The sequence below is a fragment of the Caloenas nicobarica genome, chromosome 14, assembly GCF_036013445.1.
Source record: "Caloenas nicobarica isolate bCalNic1 chromosome 14, bCalNic1.hap1, whole genome shotgun sequence".
Lineage (NCBI taxonomy): Eukaryota > Metazoa > Chordata > Aves > Columbiformes > Columbidae > Caloenas > Caloenas nicobarica.
In genome coordinates this window covers 5,043,626-5,063,130 of record NC_088258.1, presented here as the reverse complement: position 1 = coordinate 5,063,130, position 19,505 = coordinate 5,043,626, and the positions used below count along the sequence as shown (strand labels likewise).

Here is a 19,505-nt window from a genome sequence, read left to right as displayed (position 1 = left end):
GAAATGGGGGGAGCTCACGGCTACTGTGGGGTGGGAAGCGGAGAAAGCAGCTGCTGGCTGAGCGAGGAGCGGGCGACAAGGAGGACCGCAGCTGCCTCTGAGCGGAGAGGAGAGACAGCGCGGCGGTAGGCGCAAGCTGCGGCGGGGCGGAGTTTCCGCACCCCCCCCGCCCGCTCCGCGCCGGTTGGTAGGCGCCGCCGCGCGCGGCCCGCTGGGTCTGGCGCACATGGCCCGGCGGTAGGAGCCTCCCCGCCCCTCCCCCGCTCCTTTCCCGTCGCGCTCGAGCTGGGAGCGCGCGGCCGGCGCGGGCCCGCAGCGACCCCCATGCAGGACACCGAGGAGAGCCCGGCGGCCGCGCCGCCCGACGCGCAGGGGCCCGCGGAGGAGCCCGAGCAGACGGACGGGCCGCTGGAGCCGCCGCCGCAGCAGCAGCAGGAGGAGGGAGAGGGGCAGGAAGAAGAAGGCGAGTCCGAGGCACCGCCGGGGCCCCGCGAGCCGCCGCCGCCCGCCGCCGAGGAGCCCGTCGCCGCGCCGGAGCAGCCGCCGCCGCCTCAGCCGCCCTCGCCCCAGCCGCTGTCCGGCCGCGAAAGCCCCGAGAAGGCGGAGGCCGAGGCCGATTCGCCGGCTGAGGCCGAGCCCGAGGCTGAGGCAGCGGCGGAGGCCAACCCCGAGCAGCCGGCGGAGGCCGAGCCCGGGGCGGCGCAGGAGAACGGGGAGGCCGCGCCCGCCGCCCCGGCGGAGCCCGAGGACGAGATTTCCTTCAGCGACCCCGAGGACTTCGTGGACGACATCAGCGACGAAGGTGCGGGGGGGCCCGCGGCGGGGAGCGGGCGGCGGCGCCCGGGCCTGGCCGGGGAAAGGGAGGGAGGGAGGGGCCGCGGGCGGGCGGGAGAGCCCCGGGGAGCCCGGCCCTGCCCGCCGCCCAGCAGCGCTGGGGAGCCCGCGGCTGGAGCTGTGCGGTTCTCCCGGAGCCGAGTCGGGGGGCGCGGGCAGCCGGGTCTGGGCCGTGCCTGGTGTACGGGCGGTGCCTGGTCGCGCCGTCCCGGGTGGGTGCGTGGGGAACCGGGATCTCTGCTGGGAAGCGCTCCCCGAGTCCCCGTGCTGGCAGGCGGCTCTAACCCTGGGGGCCGTGGTGGCCGCTCCGGCGCGGTAGTGGGCTGCTCGTAATACCGACTGCACGTCTTCATGCTAGCAGTGTCTCTTAAATTAACGCGCTTTTGCTATATCTGTGAACTGTACAGTACCACTTAATTGCTGTTCTTAAATCTACTCTTAAACCTCGAGTGTTGATCTGTGGGCTGCCCTCACAAAGAAGAATCATCAGCTTGTGTGCTTTCCATTTGTCTCCATTAGTTGAACTTAACTGTAAAAACAAAAATTTTAACTTGTTGACCAGATGCTTGCCAACTAGATGTCATGGTTCTATTTTTTGCGCGCACCCAGAGTGAAATCCATAGATAGACAGTATGGCTTTGAGAAGAGTTACTGTTCATGAATATGTGACAATGGTGCTTTGTGACAAGAAAATATGGAAAAAATATTTTTGGTAGTTGAAAATTCAAACTGAGGCTCTTTTAAAAGTATTGGATATTGGCCGTCTTGAAATGGCCAAGCCATTGTGTAACTTCATAGCCCATCAAGGGAATACCTATTTTTGGCATATAGGAATTAGAACCCTGTTTTAGTATTTTTCAGATAAATCTTTCTAGATAAATCATCTCTGTTCTTGAATAGCAGGAGAACTTATTTTGCCAATACTTGTTATAGCATATGTGCTATTGTAGGGTGTTATGTACATGTATCCTACATGTCATAGGGTCTTATATTACACGTATCAATAATGGAAAGATGTTTCATAAAGCATGTGATTGTAAGTCAATCAGTTATTTCAATTGTTGGTATACAGGTGGTGTATGTGCCTTTTAGTGATGTTTAGCTTAACAAATCAGCAGAAAAATATCTTAGATTAAGAAAGTTTGTTATTCTCAATTTAATAGTCTTTGAACTTTTATGTTTGTTTCTTAAAGAGACTTTGGCACAATTGTCTGCAACCATGTAGTTGGATTCTTTTTGTCTAGTTAAGTGTTTGCTTGATATACTTTGTTTACATGTAGGATTATTCATTTCATTTCTTCAGAAACTGGACATATTTCCTATCCTTGTCTATTCTATTGTTGAGGATTAATTTGGTTAACTTCTCAGCTGTATGAATAATATGATGTTACTGGCTGAATTATAGCTCTTAAGTTTAGTCACTTGCTGGTCTGGCTTTCTATCTCTGTGTTACTTCTCGAGCTTCCTTATTCCTTTCACCTTATCCTGGTGGTTGCCCAAGGAGAGCAGCCCGTATTTCAATGCTTGTTTTAACATTTCATCTTCAGGAACACCTTTGAGCCAGACCAGCTTTAGGATTGGAGCATCTCAGTTGCGTTGCTTCATCTTTTCTTTCTAGAGCGGTGTTGGCACGGCAGAACAGCTGATCCAGGTTTGAGCAAGTGAAGGGGTGTGCAGCAAAGCTTTGGTTCGGATAATCATAGTGGTCCTTAAAATCCTGCCAGCTGAAGATAGCTGTGTACCCACCACACCCCGCTTTTCGTGTGGGTAGAGTAAGGGCTTGCTAAACCCGCTTCGTATGCTTTGAAGATTCCTTTGTTCACCATTTTGAATTTAAGGTAGAGGGAAGGGTACAATGTAGTTATTTGTCTTTAATCTGTTACAGCTTTGATTCAATACAGGGTATTGTGTTCTTGCACATTAGTCTACATATTCATTCCTTGGTTTGTCTGTAGGCCTGCAAAGTCTTTTGTGAGAAGTGGTTCTGAAAAAATTACTAATAGAGCAAAAAAATACCCTTTCGTGGGGTTTTTTTGTTTGGTGGGTTTTGGTTTTTTTTTTTTCTTGTAGGCTTCTGTGGAAATGTCCTTGTGGGGCGTGCTTTCATTTTATACGCAGGGAAAATCTAAAATATGGGACTATAGGGTAAATAAGAAATGTATGTGTTATTTTACTGTAATACCAGATTTTTTAATTCCTCCTTTCAATCCTTACCACTTTTTTAGGCACAGCAGATACTTCACTGCATGTGTCCGAAATCCTAGGCCAGTGATTACCTACCCACAATTTCAGTGTATTATCAGCTACCTGGAGGATGGCCTAATCCTGAAAGAATATCTTAAGATCCAGCATATACTGGGAAGTGAACTTGCCTGCAGTCCTCTGTGTTCTTCTCTTCTGGATCTGTAGTAACAGCTTGAGTCAGCTTTCAACTTTGTAGCAAAAAGCTAAAGAAAGAGGGGAAGCTGGTTCAAAATACCTTCCTTTGTAACTTAAAGCACTTTGTGTGTTGGAATTTGTCTATGGAATGATTCCCAATAGCCACTGCTGTACTTTTGAAAGCAGTCAGGGTTTTGCTGTATGTTCCATTTTTCTTCTTCTTTACCTACCTGTTTGTTCCAGATAGTGCTCTTGAAGTTGCCATCGTCTGTGATTGTTCTTATTTGAGACTGGTGCCTCTGTTTTCCTCTTGAGTTTTGTGATACAGTGATCTGTATGGTTTTGTGCTGTCTGAATATCTGGTTTTAACTCTGTGTTTTTATGAAGTCTTCCTGTGCTTGACTTTTTCTTATCCCAGTTTTTGGGATGCATATTCTTGGTGGTCATAGCATCCGTTTATGCATAAACTTTTGTGAAGCATATTGCCTTGAATCAATGGAAGGCTTCACATCTCTTGTGTGTAAAGGAAACTTCAATAATATTGTAAGCAATCTCTTCCCAGTAGAAAGAAGCTTGGAGCTGACAGTACAGGGACTGAACAAACCAACCCAACAGCAAGTAATCTCAAAATTTGTAAGATAGTATAGGAAAAGTGAATTAGTATGGTTGAAGAATATCCAGAGTGTGAAAAGGTGTGTTGCTTGTCTTCGCTTGCTGCGTGCTTAAATATGGCTTTAAGCGTCTTGTCTTAGACCTTCATTTTCGTGTTTAATTAAAGGTTTAGATGGAGCGTGAGTTCTCAAACATAATTATAGTGATGCTAAGACATGCAGAGCTTCCAGTATGGCAGATAGTTTTGAATTATGCTGAAACTCATGTAATTTGGAAGAGGGGTACACGTTACATTTCTTTTTATCAAAGTCACCCAATTATAATTTGAGCAAGGCTACTAATCAGAGCTCAGGTAGTAAATCTCTTATTTATCTGCTCTGTCATCAGTTTTGAGGACTTTGTGAGCCAGTTTTGACTCCTGAAACAAGCTATAGTGCAAGTGTTGATGCCCTCAATGTAAGGTATTTCTTTAAGAAAGTTCAAGATTTAGCTCCTTCAAGTTTGTCAAGGAACTGCGTAATCACACCTCTTAGCAAGGAAGTACTGTTGAAGTGTTGTGTATTCACTTCAGTTGTTTCTCTGATAGAATGTTCCTTCAATACCAAGTTTCTTATGGGATTCTTGAAATCTCCTGAAATTTGAAGTCTTCCTGTTCTCTTACTATTCTTTTCATCTTTCTGCATTCTCCCTTAATGATGTAGCCTGGTGTCTTAGTTTCTTGTGTGCTATGTCTTTGCAGAATTACTTGGTGATATACTGAAAGATCAGCCGCAGGAAGCAGATGGAATTGACTCTGTAATCGTCGTCGATAATGTTCCCCAGGTTGGACCAGACAGACTTGAGAAACTGAAGAATGTCATCCACAAAATATTTTCCAAGTTTGGTAAAATTATCAATGAGTTTTATCCAGAAGCAGATGGGAAGACGAAAGGGTAAGTCATGAAATAGCATTGAAACACTGCTCTGATTTACCCTAGATTATTAGTGCCAATACTTTATGATGAATTTTTATGATGACCTCATAGCCATGGTCTTTCTTTTACATTATTCTGTACAATCCTGACATTTAGTCTCAGTGACAAACAGAAGTACCTGAGGGAGCTGAGAAGCTTAATAGCTCATTAAGCTACAGCGTGTGGGGGGATTAATTATAGAAACATTTTAGCTGGGTTTGGAAGACAAGTTTCTGTGCGGTACTAAATGAGGGGGGTTTTGTTAATTTTTTGTCATGGCTAATAAATAGGTTAAAGGTCTATTTTAGTTAAAATCTTAGTAACAGTGGATGTGCAGTTGATTGCAAAATGGACTGTCAATATTCTGTCTACCTGCAAGTGCTTATGCTTACGTTAGTGATTCCAACTTCTTTCAGTTCATTGAGCCCTTCCCAGGACCCTTTTCCCCTTTGCCAACTTCTGATCCCTGTTCCTGATTTATTGCAGCATCTGGAACCAGAAATGATCAAGCCCAAAGGGAGAGGGCAAGGGAAAGAGTTTTAGGGAGAGAAACCAGGCAAAAATCAATCTGATAAACATGAGGTTTTACTGAATCTTGTTACTATGGTTGGAGTAGCATATGTTCATGAGTTTAAGAGGAATCTATAGTTTAGAAAGTATAAATAGTGGATTTTGTGGGATGGAGAGATTGGTTCTGTAAAGTCAGCATGAGAAATTTATTCTTTCCCTGTGTTCATGCCTCTCTTTAAGGCAGTCTCTGACAGTCTTCAGAATACTGTTAATTTTAAGTCTGCTGGGCTACAAGCTAGATTGTATTAGTGATAAGACGGAAGCCGAATTATATTAAATGTAATTGAAAAACAAGAGTGATGCTTTGAGATGCCTATGAGAGCAGGGTTTACAATTTCTAAACATGATCTGTCATTGAGCTGGGAAGAGCTGCAAACTTAACTTGCCTGTTACCAGCTCTCGTTCTGTGTTGCACTGAACTTGCATTCATTCCTTCTAGCCCATTTACAGAGAGGATATCAGTTTGATTCAAGCCCATACAGGTAAAAAGTGTATATGTTTGCCTGTGGCCAAGATGAGGATTAATTGCTTTTGACCCTAATCGGTTAGGGGCAAGACAAGAAATTATTGTGTAGATGCTCCATACTGAGTTCTTAGTTCATCTTCGTTGTTTCTTTTTCTTTATTGTATTGCTCTTTTTTTTTTGATGAGCCTGTTACGTGGTCAGTGACGACTTCCTGCTTTCATCGTCCTTCATTGTAGGTACATCTTTCTGGAGTACATGTCTCCGTCTCATGCAGTGGATGCTGTGAAGAATGCCGATGGATACAAACTGGATAAGCAGCACACTTTCAGAGTCAACCTTTTCACAGACTTCGATAAGTGAGTGCAGCTATTGTGTGTATCTGTAGATTTGGGGATTCTAATCAAGAGTGCCTGCACAGAGTGTAACCAATCAAATTGCTCTTTCAGGTACATGACAATCAGTGATGAATGGGAAATCCCTGAGAAACAGCCTTTTAAGGATTTGGTAAGGATTTTATGGAAACGTGGAAAGAATATTCAGCCTAACATAAAATGATTACTTCATTGCTGGAGTGTTCATATGAAAATACAAACGATGTGTTAGGTGTGTGGTTATAAGTAGCAGTTGTGATCTTGTGCTCCTGTTCCTTCATTCTCACTGTTGTGAAGTGACAGGAAGAATTTAGTGGTTCTGCTTAGTAGTTACACATAGAGTAAAACTTGAGCAAACAGTGATTTTTGCACAGGTAATTTAAAAACAGAATTTTGAAAGCATATTCTTATATACTTAAATGTTCGAGGCACTCTTCTGTGTTTGTTACCGCTAGCTTTGTAAAAAAACAACGACAAAACCCAAAACCACCAAAAAATTCCTTAAGTAATTTAGGCAAGAAATGTTAGACATCGTCAAACCGCCTTGACGGTCCACCTTTTTATGATCTGTTCTCTTAGCCTCCAGTAACCAGTAGTTCGAATTATTTAATTTCACTTTAAAAACTTGTTTGCAGTTGTAGGACTCCAAAGTTGCACACTCTATGTAAGACCGGCTTCCACCTGCCAGGTAGATCGTGATTTGGGGAACTTGTCATCTTAGCCTTTGACTCACTAATAGTCTTTTTGCTTCTGTTTTCCTTAGGGGAATCTCCGATACTGGTTGGAAGATCCTGATTGTAGGGATCAGTACAGTGTGATCTTTGAGTCAGGAGACCGGACTTCCATTTTTTGGAATGATATCAAGGAACCTGTTCAAATTGAGGACAGAGCAGTGAGTGTCCTGGAAGTGCTGTACATTGCAGATACACTGTCAGTCTCATTCATTTTGTGACATTTCAGGTTTTTCATTTTTAAAAAAAAAGACACTTTTTCCCCCATTGCTGGAATACCTATTTTCTTCCTTTTGAAGAGTAGTGATGAAACTACATCCTTTAGAATTAGACTTAGCTGCTCAGGTGAAGCAAATGTGGAGTTAACTTGTCTGTGGTGTTCTTTTTTTAACTGCTCCATGATGCCTATTAGTTTCCTTCATCTCTATATTATAGGTGATTCAGAAAGACCTGAAAATACAAAGTCAGAGTTTGAGGAGTACTATTCATTAGAGCTGAGTATGTGCTTAAGTATGCTGCTTCTGATGACTTCTCGTTTTTTTTGCTGACCGCAAAGGTGCTAAAGAGGAATAGCTGGTTTGGTAATAGCATGTAAAGGGAGAGTTAATGTGTCTGCCTCCTGCAGGCAGTTGACTTGCTGAGAGCTGTTGGTACCCAGAAGCCTTTTTTTCAATAACCATTGTGCGTTACAGTAGAAGGAAGTTGGCTCTGGGATGATGAGTGATTTTGCTCATCATCATGGTCTATATTGTTGAAACCTTTCTATTTTAGCTGAAGGTCAGGAGCTGTATTGTTGTTAAGGAATTTGAAATACCCTTCTGAGGAGAATATGTTCTTACCAGGGCTGAAAGACAACAAGGAAACCCAAGCCTGTTCAGTAGGTTTAATTGTTACTATACAAAAGTTGTCACTGTACCTGCAAGATGTTTTTGGTGATCATCAGTAAATTGAAAAGGTCTCAAATAACAGTTTTCAACCTGAAGAATAAGTACTGTGCATGCAATTAAACTCCACAACTAGTCCAAGGTATCACTGCTTCTGAGATCTTTGCTTAGCAATGGATTTGCAAAATGTGATGCTACAAGCTACATGTTAATTCTTTCGCCTTTAGGAATCCAGCATGAAAATAAACCTTTGCCTATATTTTTTTTTATTTTAAACCCAGCGGTGGACAGAAACCTATGTGCGTTGGTCCCCAAAAGGTACCTACTTGGCTACGTTCCACCAGAGAGGCATTGCGCTTTGGGGCGGAGAGAAGTTCAAGCAGATTCAAAGGTTTAGTCACCAGGGAGTGCAGCTTATTGACTTCTCACCCTGTGAAAGGTACGGAGTATGACACTGGTTTGTGCTAAGAGATCAAAACCATGAAGGACACACATTCTGGCTGCTGTGCTTTCAAATCTCATTTGGTGGGGGTCTTCTGTTCTCCTTTGCCTTTAGAAGTACTCCTTTTCATGCATAAATCTGTCTTAGAATGAGTGAAATTCTGCTTGACTTTTCTTTGATTTCAGGAAAGATACTTAACATAATCTGGAGTAATCGATCTACAAAACTGAGCTGAGAAGTTTCCTCAAAGATGTTGTTATCCCAAGGGAGAAGACCATATTTTTCCTCTTTAATTGGGTGGGATATCTACAGTGTTAGATTTCTAATTCTCTGAGAAGTATCAGTTGAGTAGCATCCTCCAAATCGGTAGCACCGAAATTAATTACTTAAGATTTCTGTAATGTTAAAGAGTTGTTTAAGAAAGCTACAACAATTTCAAGACTGAGATGCAGCTTGTTTTGCTAGTTTTCAAGGAACGTATTTGGAAGCAATAAGGCTCTATGTTTTATTGTATTAAAGACAGAATATTCTTAAATGGAGAAGTCTAGCATACCTATAGTTCAGGTTAGCCAAGGTCAATGGATTTATATTTAGTTTAAAGCCAATGATGTTTGTGTGGTAAAATGATACAGTAGGTAACAGCGTATTTGCTGAGTTCCCTCTCTTGTGACCTCAATATGGGAAGAAGACTTGCAGATAAATCTACAGTCTTTCAGCCAGCAGGATGCCAGGGAAATACTGTGTCTTGGAAGCTTTCTTCCTGCTTATACTGTTCTTATTTTTCCCTCCTCTCCAAAAAATTCCATTGGAGAAACTGCTATTTGAAAGAGCATTGTATTTAAATAGTATTTGGATGAAAGCTTGCTTGTAGTAACATATTAGATGAAGTTTCAGTAGTGAAATCGATTATTTCTTTTGTAGGTATTTAGTGACCTTCAGCCCTTTGATGGACACACAGGATGACCCTCAGGCCATTATCATCTGGGATATTCTGACTGGGCAAAAGAAGCGAGGGTTCCACTGCGAAAACTCCGCTCACTGGCCTATTTTTAAGTAGGTTGAGAATCAAAATTAGAGCGGAGAGAAGTAGTCCCAAACTTCATTTAATAAAGAACCAGTTCCTATCTAATTTTCTTTTTTTTTTTTTTTAATTTGTCTTTGTTTAGATGGAGTCATGATGGTAAATTCTTTGCTCGAATGACTTCAGATACCCTCAGCATCTATGAAACACCTGTAAGTTCCTGTCGTCTTTATTTTTTTTTTACATAATGCTTCTTGCATTACAATGTCAGTCTTTCCCATGGTATCTGTTTTAAAGGATACATTTCAATAATACCCTGTAGAGCTGGGCTTAAAAGGTGAGAAATTAATTTGCCCTTGTCTTATTCTTTCCTGAGCAAAAAACTTTAGCTAAATCTGACTGTAAATTTCACACCACACTTCTAGAAGGACCAGACAGCTCAATATACTACTTACAAGAGTCAATAGGATCAAGGTTAAATGGTGCCTCCCAGCTCTCAGTAGCAGTTGAGTGCCCAAGTACCCAAAACTCAGTATAAATTGCAGCCTAATCTAGTCTGGTTTGCCTTTTAATTATAATTCAGGCTGCTGTACTCATTAATTCTGTACAGCATTTTTTTTTGTAATTGTGATATGCATATGTTCATAACAAAAATAGGGATACAGGATCTCTGAAAACTACACAATTTCCTAGTTTGTGTGCTCTAACAATAAGACTAGAAGGTGCATGTGTAAATCTAAGAATGTTACTAACTTGAAAATTCACACCTTTCTCTTTTAGTCTATGGGTTTGTTGGACAAAAAAAGCTTGAAAATCACTGGGATAAGGTGAGTCTATTCCTTTGTAAGGATAACTGCTTTCTTTAGTTGGAATCTTTATGTCTGAGGCTTTGTTATGGTGAGAGAGAACTTTAGACTGACCAGAGCAAATGGCCTTATATGCTGAAGTGGTTTCAAATCCGACAAACTGGCAAAAAGGAATGGAAAATTCTCCATTTACTGATGGCTGCAACTGAACAGCTCCTGTGCTTTGAAATCCTCTTTGTGGTACTGCTTAATCCAGGCTTGAGTTTGGGAGTCTCATTCCTTGTCTACAAAACCAAACTGGAATGCAGTTTATTAAGGAATATCTCCCCAACAAGATTTGTTCTCTGGCTTAGGACAGTGTGCTGTGAACTGCCAGCTGGCAAGGAACGGGTTTGGGTTTGTGAGTGTTTGCCCAATAGACACTGAGTCCTGTGAGAGTTTTTGAGGTGTCTCTCTGTAAAGCAATAAGAAATGCACCTCGATGCAATAAGACTGTCTCCAGTGTAACTTCATAGGATTTTTTTTTTTTTGCTCATTGGTTTAAGCAGCCGGTTTCTTAGATCTGTGGTGGTTACACTGGGTGTAACCCCTTCTTCTTAGTGAAATGTACTGTTTTGATAACCTCAGTCATATAGTGAGTTTAAATAGCAGCTTAAAAATCTGGTTTGGTATGATATGTGTAGGGTTATTAAATTGTCCTCAGTTGCTTGTATCTGTGTTTATTGAGTTGATATTTGTCTGCAATGTTTAGATACAATGATGAAAATTGTTCCTGCTTGTAGTATCTCTAACTGAAAATTAAAATGGTGTATTTTTAACCTTCTTCCTGTAGAGACTTCTCTTGGTCTCCAGGTGGTAACATAATTGCTTTCTGGGTGCCTGAGGACAAAGACATCCCCGCAAGAGTGACTTTGATGCAGCTGCCTTCTAGACAAGAAATTCGTGTGCGGAATTTGTTCAATGTCGTAGATTGTAAACTCCACTGGCAGAAGAACGGGGATTACCTGTGTGTGAAGGTAGACAGGACTCCCAAGGGCACACAGGTACGTGAATTCTGATTACGTTCATAACATTTAGTTCTATCTCATGCTGACACCTCATTTTCTTACAGTGCCGTCTTTTGGTGTAGACAGTGTAAATTATATCACATCAAAGCTATTTTTCCATTTGAATTTGAGACGTGTGGAGAGCAAAATCTATGTAATATTTTCATCCAGGGTTTGCTTCAACTTCAGTGGCATCTTGGGCTTGGGTGAGAGCTACATGCCTCACCTTTCCCTACTCACTGTTAAGTGGTTGTCGTGCTGCACAATGTGCCATACATTTATCTGTCTTAATTAAATTTCATAACAGCCTGAAAAAAATGCTTTTTTTCCCAATTCTTCAGTTATTCTTTATCAGAACAGGAAAAGTTAGAATGTGCTCAGTAATGAGGCATACTGTATTTATCTGCTCTCATTAAAGAAACCTTGACTCTTGTCTCTCATCTTGCATCCTGACAGGCTAATTATGTAGTTGTCCTTCTATGCCTAGTGATACAATTATTTGCTCTACTGCTTCTGTGCTGGATAATGAGCTAATCTTGGCCTTTACAGGGAGTAGTGACCAACTTTGAAATATTCCGAATGAGAGAGAAACAGGTGCCAGTGGATGTGGTGGAAATGAAAGGTAATGCCAAGTATTTCCTTACTTCTTATCTTTAACTTTTTTTGAGTAGACACTTGCGGGCTTTTTAGAAATTTTTGTCAACTTGTGATGTAATTAGGAAGTTAACTCCTTTTAATAGGAGCAACAGTATTTGTCGCAGGGTATCTCGTAAAAATGAGAAATCAAAACTTTTGGTGCTACTCATGCTTGGAACTGACTTGAAAAATAACAGAACTGAAGATCTGTTATTAATGAAGATGGAAGGGCTGATAATGAGTGTATTTTGTAGAAGATGGAAGATTCGTTATTGTTTGACTGAAACATTTCCCATAACTCCCTGCATTTGCCCTGTCAACCTGTGTTGTCTATATGGCAAAGTCTATTAACTGATGGGTTCCTTCTCTTCAGTGTCTTGGTTTTCTTTGGTAACTGCTTGAGATCAGAGCTTCGTATTGTCTTTTGACAGAGTTTTGACCCCTCTCTTTTTTTACAGAAAGCATCATAGCCTTTGCTTGGGAGCCAAATGGGAGCAAGTTTGCTGTGTTGCATGGAGAAACTCCACGAATTTCAGTTTCCTTTTACCATGTTAAAAACAATGGAAAAATAGAACTCATAAGTAAGTGACTGAAAAACAAGTGAAAACTGCAAATGCTAAGCATTTTGCATGGCAGTAGGTGCAGTAAACACAAAACTGGCTGTTTGAGGTGGAAAGAATGGCAATAGGTGCTATGCCTAACATTGTGTTCTAGAAATCCAACTTTTTGGTGACAGCTGTTTTCACTTTGAAAATCTGTCCAGGGTCTGGCAGTAAAAGGCCTACAAGCCAGGGTAATTTTTTGACCTTGGGAAGTTCACGTGAGGTGATAGCACAGGCTTGGATCGCTTCAGATAAAATTTAGTCCCAAGCTGGGCATTGGAGTCTTCTGATCTGCTTCTCTTCCTTCTGCTAGTTTGGGTGTTTGGTGCTACAGGGTTTTGTTTTTAGAAGCGTAGAGCTAAGGGCCGTTGTTAGCACTTGCGTGCAGGGTTCAGATATGTCTTCTGAGGAACGGATGGTATTCACTGCTTGTAAGCTCATTGATGGCATTGAATTGAGATATTTTTCTGAGTTACTCTTGTTTCTTTCCAGAAACGTTTGACAAGCAGCAAGCAAACACGATATTCTGGAGTCCTCAAGGGCAATTCGTAGTGCTGGCTGGCCTCAGAAGGTGAGTATTGTGCAGGTTACTGAACACAATTGTTTTAAGGAGGAAAAAGACTGGAGTATCTCATCAAGAAGTGTTTGGTATCTTCATGAATGTTGCATTGCTGTATAATCCTGATACAGCTTTGCAAAAGCAAAGGAAGAGCAGAGATGCAGTTTAATGCTGTAGCTTAGTTGTTTGTAACTTTTATTTGCTGTTTTTCCCACACGAAATGAAGAATCCTTTTTTTCAACAGAAAAGTGGATATTTAGAAATACTTTTCAGCTGATGAACTTGAATACTGACTCTCAACTAATCCAGTTTACATTGTGCATGTGGCTGTCAAAATGCATTTGTTGTTGTAGCCTTGTGCCTTGTCATGGGGCATACCTCTCAATGGCAAAGCTGTTTTGTGAAAGCGTTATCAGGAAAGTTTCACATTAGAGCGAGTGAAAATGACGTTTATTAACCAGTGGAGTAGTATTTGCCTTTACATGCTTTCAGAGAAGTGCTGCTTTTCATCTTGGAAATCTATTTTTTTTTTCATTAGTCTTGTCTTCACTATTTAAATATGTCTAAGCATATGATTGTTAAACTTTGGCTGTAACTTGCCTATAGTATGTTTTCACTGGGACTTTAAGAACAGAAATAAAATGGGTTAAGGGTCACTGAACACAGAAACAAAAGTGACATTCTTACTTGGATTCTTGTTTTTATTCATCACACTGCTTTCTAGCCACAGAGACTGGTATGAGCCTATCTCTTGGTTGCTGTGAAAATTTATCCTTATAGGGAGGAGTTGTAAACATGCAGCTTGTGAAAGGCTTTTTTTAAAAACAGGCTGTATTAGTGTGTAAAATAATCTGTCTTGTTTTGTCTTTGCAGCATGAATGGTGCCTTAGCATTTGTTGATACATCTGACTGCACCATGATGAATATTGCTGAACACTATACAGCTTCAGATGTGGAATGGGATCCTACCGGCAGATACATTGTGACTTCTGTGTCTTGGTGGAGCCACAAGGTACCAACACTTTCTGGTTTGGTTTTGTGGGTTTTTTTGGGTTTTTTTCTTTCTCTTCCAGAGGTATTGGAAAGGCATATTGGTTAGGAAGAGAAAATGGACACCTGTCACTGGTCATATGACTCAAAACCTGCACCATAGTTTTATACGTTTATACATTTCTGACCATCAGCATTTATTTGGGCCTTTAGCTTCACTGGTTGTGCAAAATAAGTTCTGGAAGGGAAGTTCATGAATGCAAACTGAGTGTCCTTTTTCTGAATTTTAATTATGTCTTCAGTGGTTTGAAACTTGACTCCTTGTGGTCCACGCAGAAGAGCACAATTTATTCTGCTTGTCATTACTTTTGCATGGTTCCAGCCACTGCACTGTAATACTGTCCTGTACAAGTATAGAATCTGAGACTTAAGAATATGATAGGAGGGCTGGCCTAGTTTCAAACTGTTCTGATCCTCCAGAACATAACTTCTTGCAAAGCTTCAGTGGAACAAATATTTTGCTGAGGAATTTGACTGGTGCAAGGAAGGTGCTGATGAAAAGATCACCATGATTCTGTTGATTAATGGTACTAATATTATAAAAAAGACCCTTAACACTGTAGTGTCCACTCTATGTCTTAAGTTATAGCTTATCTTGACTGAGATGGTGCACTGTTCTTCCAGGTGGACAATGCATATTGGTTATGGACCTTCCAAGGCCGTCTGCTTCAGAAAAACAATAAAGACAGGTTCTGTCAGCTTCTTTGGAGACCACGACCAGCGACCTTGCTCAGTGAGGATCAGATAAAGGTAGTGTATGCCACCAACTCTTTCTGCCGACGTTGATTTGGTGGATAAGCATATTTGCTTTAGTCCCTCTTCTTGAGGATGAGGCTTGAACTGTTACAGAGTTACACAACTGCCTTTCACTCCAAATTTGTGGAAAAAAAAAACCCAACATACTGCTCTAGGCGACCTCACTTCTGGGAATGACTGTAACCATTAACTGTTCTTTAAGCTTAGAATAGAAGTGGTTAACAGTTGTTCTTACAGTTAAGGTACTGTGACAGGGTATAAAGAATAACAAGATTGAATGTAGCTGTCCAGATTTCACTAATTGCATGTGTATAGAAACATTTACGTGATCTGTAAGCCAGGAAGAACAAAAAATAAATTATAGCAAAGGGAAATTGCCTAGAAGAGAGATGTTTTTAAAAAATGCATAGCCTGCTTAGGCCTACTGAAGGAATTCTTACAGAATATGATGGTTGTGACTGCTAGTCTGATATCCTAGTTGAAATAAAGTTCCCTGTTTTACAGCAAATTAAGAAGGACCTGAAGAAATACTCCAAGATATTTGAGCAGAAGGATCGTCTGAGCCAGTCCAAAGCTTCAAAGGCAAGACACTTTTGGAATAATGTAGATGAAACTCTTCTAACCTGGTCTTAGTTAGATTGTAATGGTGATATGTACATTGAATTTCTTTAAATTTCTGTGTTCATTTGAATCCAGATGGTTAAAGTTAGTTCCAAAAGGTAGTTCAGACAGATGCTACTAAACTGTCAGGTTAAACAGTAATGAATCTGGAGAGGCTCATTAAGCAAAGGTGGTAAAATTTTGGAGTTCTTAGTGAGTTGCTGCATTAGCCAGTCTTTAAATTAAGAAAAGCATGTTTAAAAAAAAAAACCAAAACCAGACCCAAAACAAACAAACAAAAAACAAAAACAAAACAAAAAACCAAACAAACCACCCTCACCAAAACAGCTTTTTGATTACATAAGAGAAATATCTTTTTTCTTTTAAGTCAGTAGAAAGTATGTTCACAAGAAAACGTTTGACTTGCTATAACAAATGCATTGCATGTGAATTTGATTGATTGGAGGTTTAACAGCCTCTTCCTGCCTCTGTAGGAGCTGGTGGAAAGGAGACGTACAATGATGGAAGAGTTCAGAAAGTACCGCAAGATGGCACAAGAGTTGTACATGGAGCAGAGGAACGAGCGTTTAGAGCTCCGAGGAGGTGAGCCACACAGCGTACTTGGAAAGACTTGCTGCTGGATAATTGCTGCATCTTACCAAATAACTACTCTGTTCTGGTGATTCATCCACTACTTCTCTCTCTCCATTTCCTGCCAAATATAATCCCCTTTCCTCTGAGGGTTATTAATGCTTTTTTTCCTCAGTTGCAACAGGGATTTTTTTTTTTTTAATAGGAGAAAGCTCAGATATTGCTGGCTGCCAGATTTTGGTATCTGTGTTTTACCTCACTACTTTATGCTTCAAGGCAAGCATTGGCTTGACCTTGGGATAAGACTGCGAAGAGATTTGGGTGTTGCTTTTAACCAGAAAATCCACAAAAGTCCTGTGGTGGGAACAGTAGTGCCTTGGTTGTCATTTAGTGAATTTAACATGTACTTGTTATGATTTAAAGCACCAAATAGTTCTTATTTCACTGCTGGTTTAAGGACTGTTTCTGCCAGGCCCATCAAATCTTTCTACTGCTGCCTTGTTTGATGCATTCAGTGTTAATGTTTCCTCCATTGCAGGGGTAGACACAGACGAGCTGGACAGCAATGTCGATGACTGGGAGGAGGAGACAGTTGAATTTTTTATCAATGAAGAAATTATTACCCTTGCAGAACCAGAGTAATTGATAAAACTGTGGTAAGACAGCACACTTCCTCTCAGCATAGAGAAACTTTCGGTCAGCTATTGCTATAGATTCAGTAATTTGCTCGAGAAGGTTAGGTGCGTTGCGTGAGCAAATGTGTTCTCTGAAGTGGTTTGTTTTCTCTGTGGATAGAGAGAACAAAAGTGTTTTTTAAAAGTAATCAGAGATAGTGAGATTTATGAGTTGTACTGAGCAGAATATTGCGCATGTCCTGTTTTGCCAGAGTGATCCAAGACACAACAGTGTCAGGGTCAACTTCTAAATACAGTGTATTGGAAACCGTAAGTTCTGTCAGTAGGAGGAATTGTAGTTAGTACAAGATCGACATTTTTCCTTTTGGAAGAACTGCATGTTAGTTCAAGACTGGACAGAGTTTAAATACTGTACTAACAATTATACAGCAAGTTGACTGTGGGCTGGTAAAACTTTAAGTAGATGTTTAAATATCCATGTGAACTTTGCTGTTATTTTCTAGAAATGTTGGGTAGAATTCAGGTAGTAGTAGATTGTGTACTGACTGTCACTGCTTGTTGCTGAATTCTTTTATTTAATCCAGTGCTTTTCCCAGTTCCTTTTTGTGAATTCATAGTATGTATATGTATGTTGAAAAGAGAGGCTGCTTGCAGCCCCTGTTGTAGGAAACGTCATTTAGGGAGCTTGACGTATTGACAAAGGAAAAGGTGTTTTGATAGTGAAGAGACTTAGACAGGACTTAAAACCTGGAATGGGTTCCTGCTCTGTCATGTTTAAGACTTCACTTAAGGAAGAGGGAGACTGGAAGTGTGCCCCTTGCAGCTGTAAGCCACCCCACAGCTCTTAAGCCTCCAGATAATTAAGGAGCTCAAGTGAAATGAGCAGTATATCTCCTGGAACTGTAGAAAAATTTAATAGCTTTGATACCCCTTTGACTATATCCGGATCTGGCTTATCTGTGTCCCATACATGGGAGATCCTTTTATGGAAGGAAGAAGGTGAGCAGCTGCTTAGTGTATGGACAGTTTAAGAACAGGTGGTTGAGCTGTTTGTATAAAAGCACAGTAACTAACTCACCTCTTTTTTTTTTTTTTTTTTTTTCTTTTTTTGCAGCACCACCACATCTTGTGCCGAAAAGAAGTTCGTTCATTTTCAGAAAGCCTACATAAACTTTGGAATTTTTAATCCATATTCTTGCACTCTGGAAGGGTGGATGCACCAGATTTTCTCTGTTCCTGACACATTGTAGTGCCTTGAAGTCTTGCTGCCTGCTGCAGTGGGATACTGGAAAGGCGCTGCTTTTAAATTTTTATTCTGTAGGGTTTGATTTTTTTTTTTTTTTTTTTTTTTTTTTTGCTTTTTAATCCACTACTACCAGTATTTACTTCCTGACTCCTGCGCAGTACTTACCAACTGGCAGTTTTTGACTGTTGCCAGTGAGGTGAGATTCATCAGTGCAACTCTGTCTTACACACACGCACGATGTTTCTGTTTCAGGACTATTTCTATGTCCCGAGTGCATGGACAGATGTTCATTTTGTTTGGGCAAAAGTCAACAGAACCATTTTTCGTATGATGTGTTTTAGTGTGCTGAAGCAGCACTACAGTGGGCTATATCCTCCTCCTTTCAGATTGTGAAAGGATGTCTCCCTCTAAAGAGCTGAATATGGAAATAAAAGCAGACCTATACTAAATCCAGGCTGGCTACGCGTTGTTTGTAGGGAATCTTTCCCTGAATGATGAAAATCAAACGTACCCACATTAGTAGGAGTGTGTTTGCTATATTGAGTATATGGTTCCTTCGACTCTTTATTAATCTCAGTTCCTCATGGCTCTTCTGGTTTTGTGTTGTGATGTTTTTTTACAGTGATGGTACGGCTCATTAATCTGACACGTTGACCTGTTCACTATAGTGGAGTGACTAGAAAATTGAGGGGATTTCTTCAACTATTTGCAAACTGATAGTAGCCTCAGGAATTACTGGATTAGTCTTAAGTCTTAGTAGTGAACATCACAAACTTTGAGGGAAGTGCTCTGTATACACATGCCTTACGCTCCGTCTTACAGTACCTCGTTTTGTTTCTAAAGCCATCTGTGCTCAGAGGGGAAATGTGCACTTAAAGCTGCTGGAGCAACTTCGTTGTATTGGTGAGCAGAAATTCTTTCTTGGATATTGTCAGAGCAGTGAGAGAGATGGGCCTGCTGCGTGCCCTTTGAGGGGCAGAGGAGGATGAGGATGTTCCTCTCTCTTCTCCTGGACCGGCAGTGGAATTGCCAACCTGAACAGTCCGGCTCTTTGTAAACCCTGAGCTGGCTTACCCAGCAGAGTCTGACAGGTCTGCGGCAGAACACAGAACGTACCCCTTGGGCACAGGGTAGCCCCGCTCAGCTGGAGGCAGCCAAGAGACAGCTCATATGTTCAGCACTCGCTGAAGATTGCCTTCCTGAACGTAAGGGCCACGAAATGCCACTGGGCGTGAAGTGACAATGAGATGGACGTTTGCACTTCACTCAGGGAGGGAGCAAACTCTTTCCTGACTCTCTCCATGACTGTTGTCAGTTCTTGTGCAAGGCTGGAGGGGCCAGGGTGCTGCTTGCTCAACGTTTGGTGGAGCGTGGACCCCTGTACCTGGTTGTGCCACATGTTTGATCTCAAGAGACAAAGGAGAGAAGAAATCTGGCATCCTGGAGGGCAGAAAATGAAGGCTGTGGCCCGCTCAGCAAGGGTGTGTGCAGACAGATTTGCACATAAAGAACCAATTTGGGCTTGGCAGGTGGGTTGTTTTGTGTATCCTGATACCTTTTGCCGTGTCCCACGCCAGGTGCGGTGGTGGCAGGCAGCGTCCTGCAGCCCCCCCTTGTCTTGAGCTCACTGTTTTGCTGCTGCCTCTCCTGTCCCTGCAGTCACCTCCCCTAGGGGAACGCAGGTGCTGCCTCTCCTGGGGTGATCGCTGCTGCCT

At 41.7% G+C, this 19,505-nt stretch overlaps 1 protein-coding gene across 1 annotated transcript; it reads left to right on the top strand.

Moving 5' to 3' along the window:
• The first annotated feature begins 245 nt into the window (after positions 1-245).
• Positions 246-18,239, top strand: EIF3B (eukaryotic translation initiation factor 3 subunit B). Its single transcript, XM_065644698.1, has 19 exons — positions 246-802; positions 4,565-4,757; positions 6,051-6,170; positions 6,261-6,318; positions 6,949-7,077; positions 8,082-8,239; positions 9,164-9,295; positions 9,409-9,475; positions 10,044-10,090; positions 10,902-11,112; positions 11,665-11,737; positions 12,210-12,332; positions 12,846-12,924; positions 13,786-13,924; positions 14,587-14,712; positions 15,223-15,300; positions 15,813-15,921; positions 16,448-16,565; positions 17,659-18,239. Exons 1-18 carry the CDS (start codon positions 325-327, stop codon positions 16,549-16,551), a joined length of 2,424 nt encoding a protein of 807 aa, XP_065500770.1. The 5' UTR covers positions 246-324; the 3' UTR covers positions 16,552-16,565; positions 17,659-18,239.
• The last annotated feature ends 1,266 nt before the right edge of the window (positions 18,240-19,505 follow it).

Bases quoted from the DNA above. Each gene is read 5' to 3' on its own strand.
- EIF3B (XM_065644698.1), top strand. From the start codon at position 325: ATGCAGGACACCGAGGAGAGCCCGGCGGCCGCGCCGCCCGACGCGCAG. The intron at 4,758-6,050 runs GTAAGTCATGAA...CCTTCATTGTAG, and splicing joins GCAGATGGGAAGACGAAAGG to GTACATCTTTCTGGAGTACA. The intron at 11,738-12,209 runs GTAATGCCAAGT...CTTTTTTTACAG, and splicing joins GGATGTGGTGGAAATGAAAG to AAAGCATCATAGCCTTTGCT.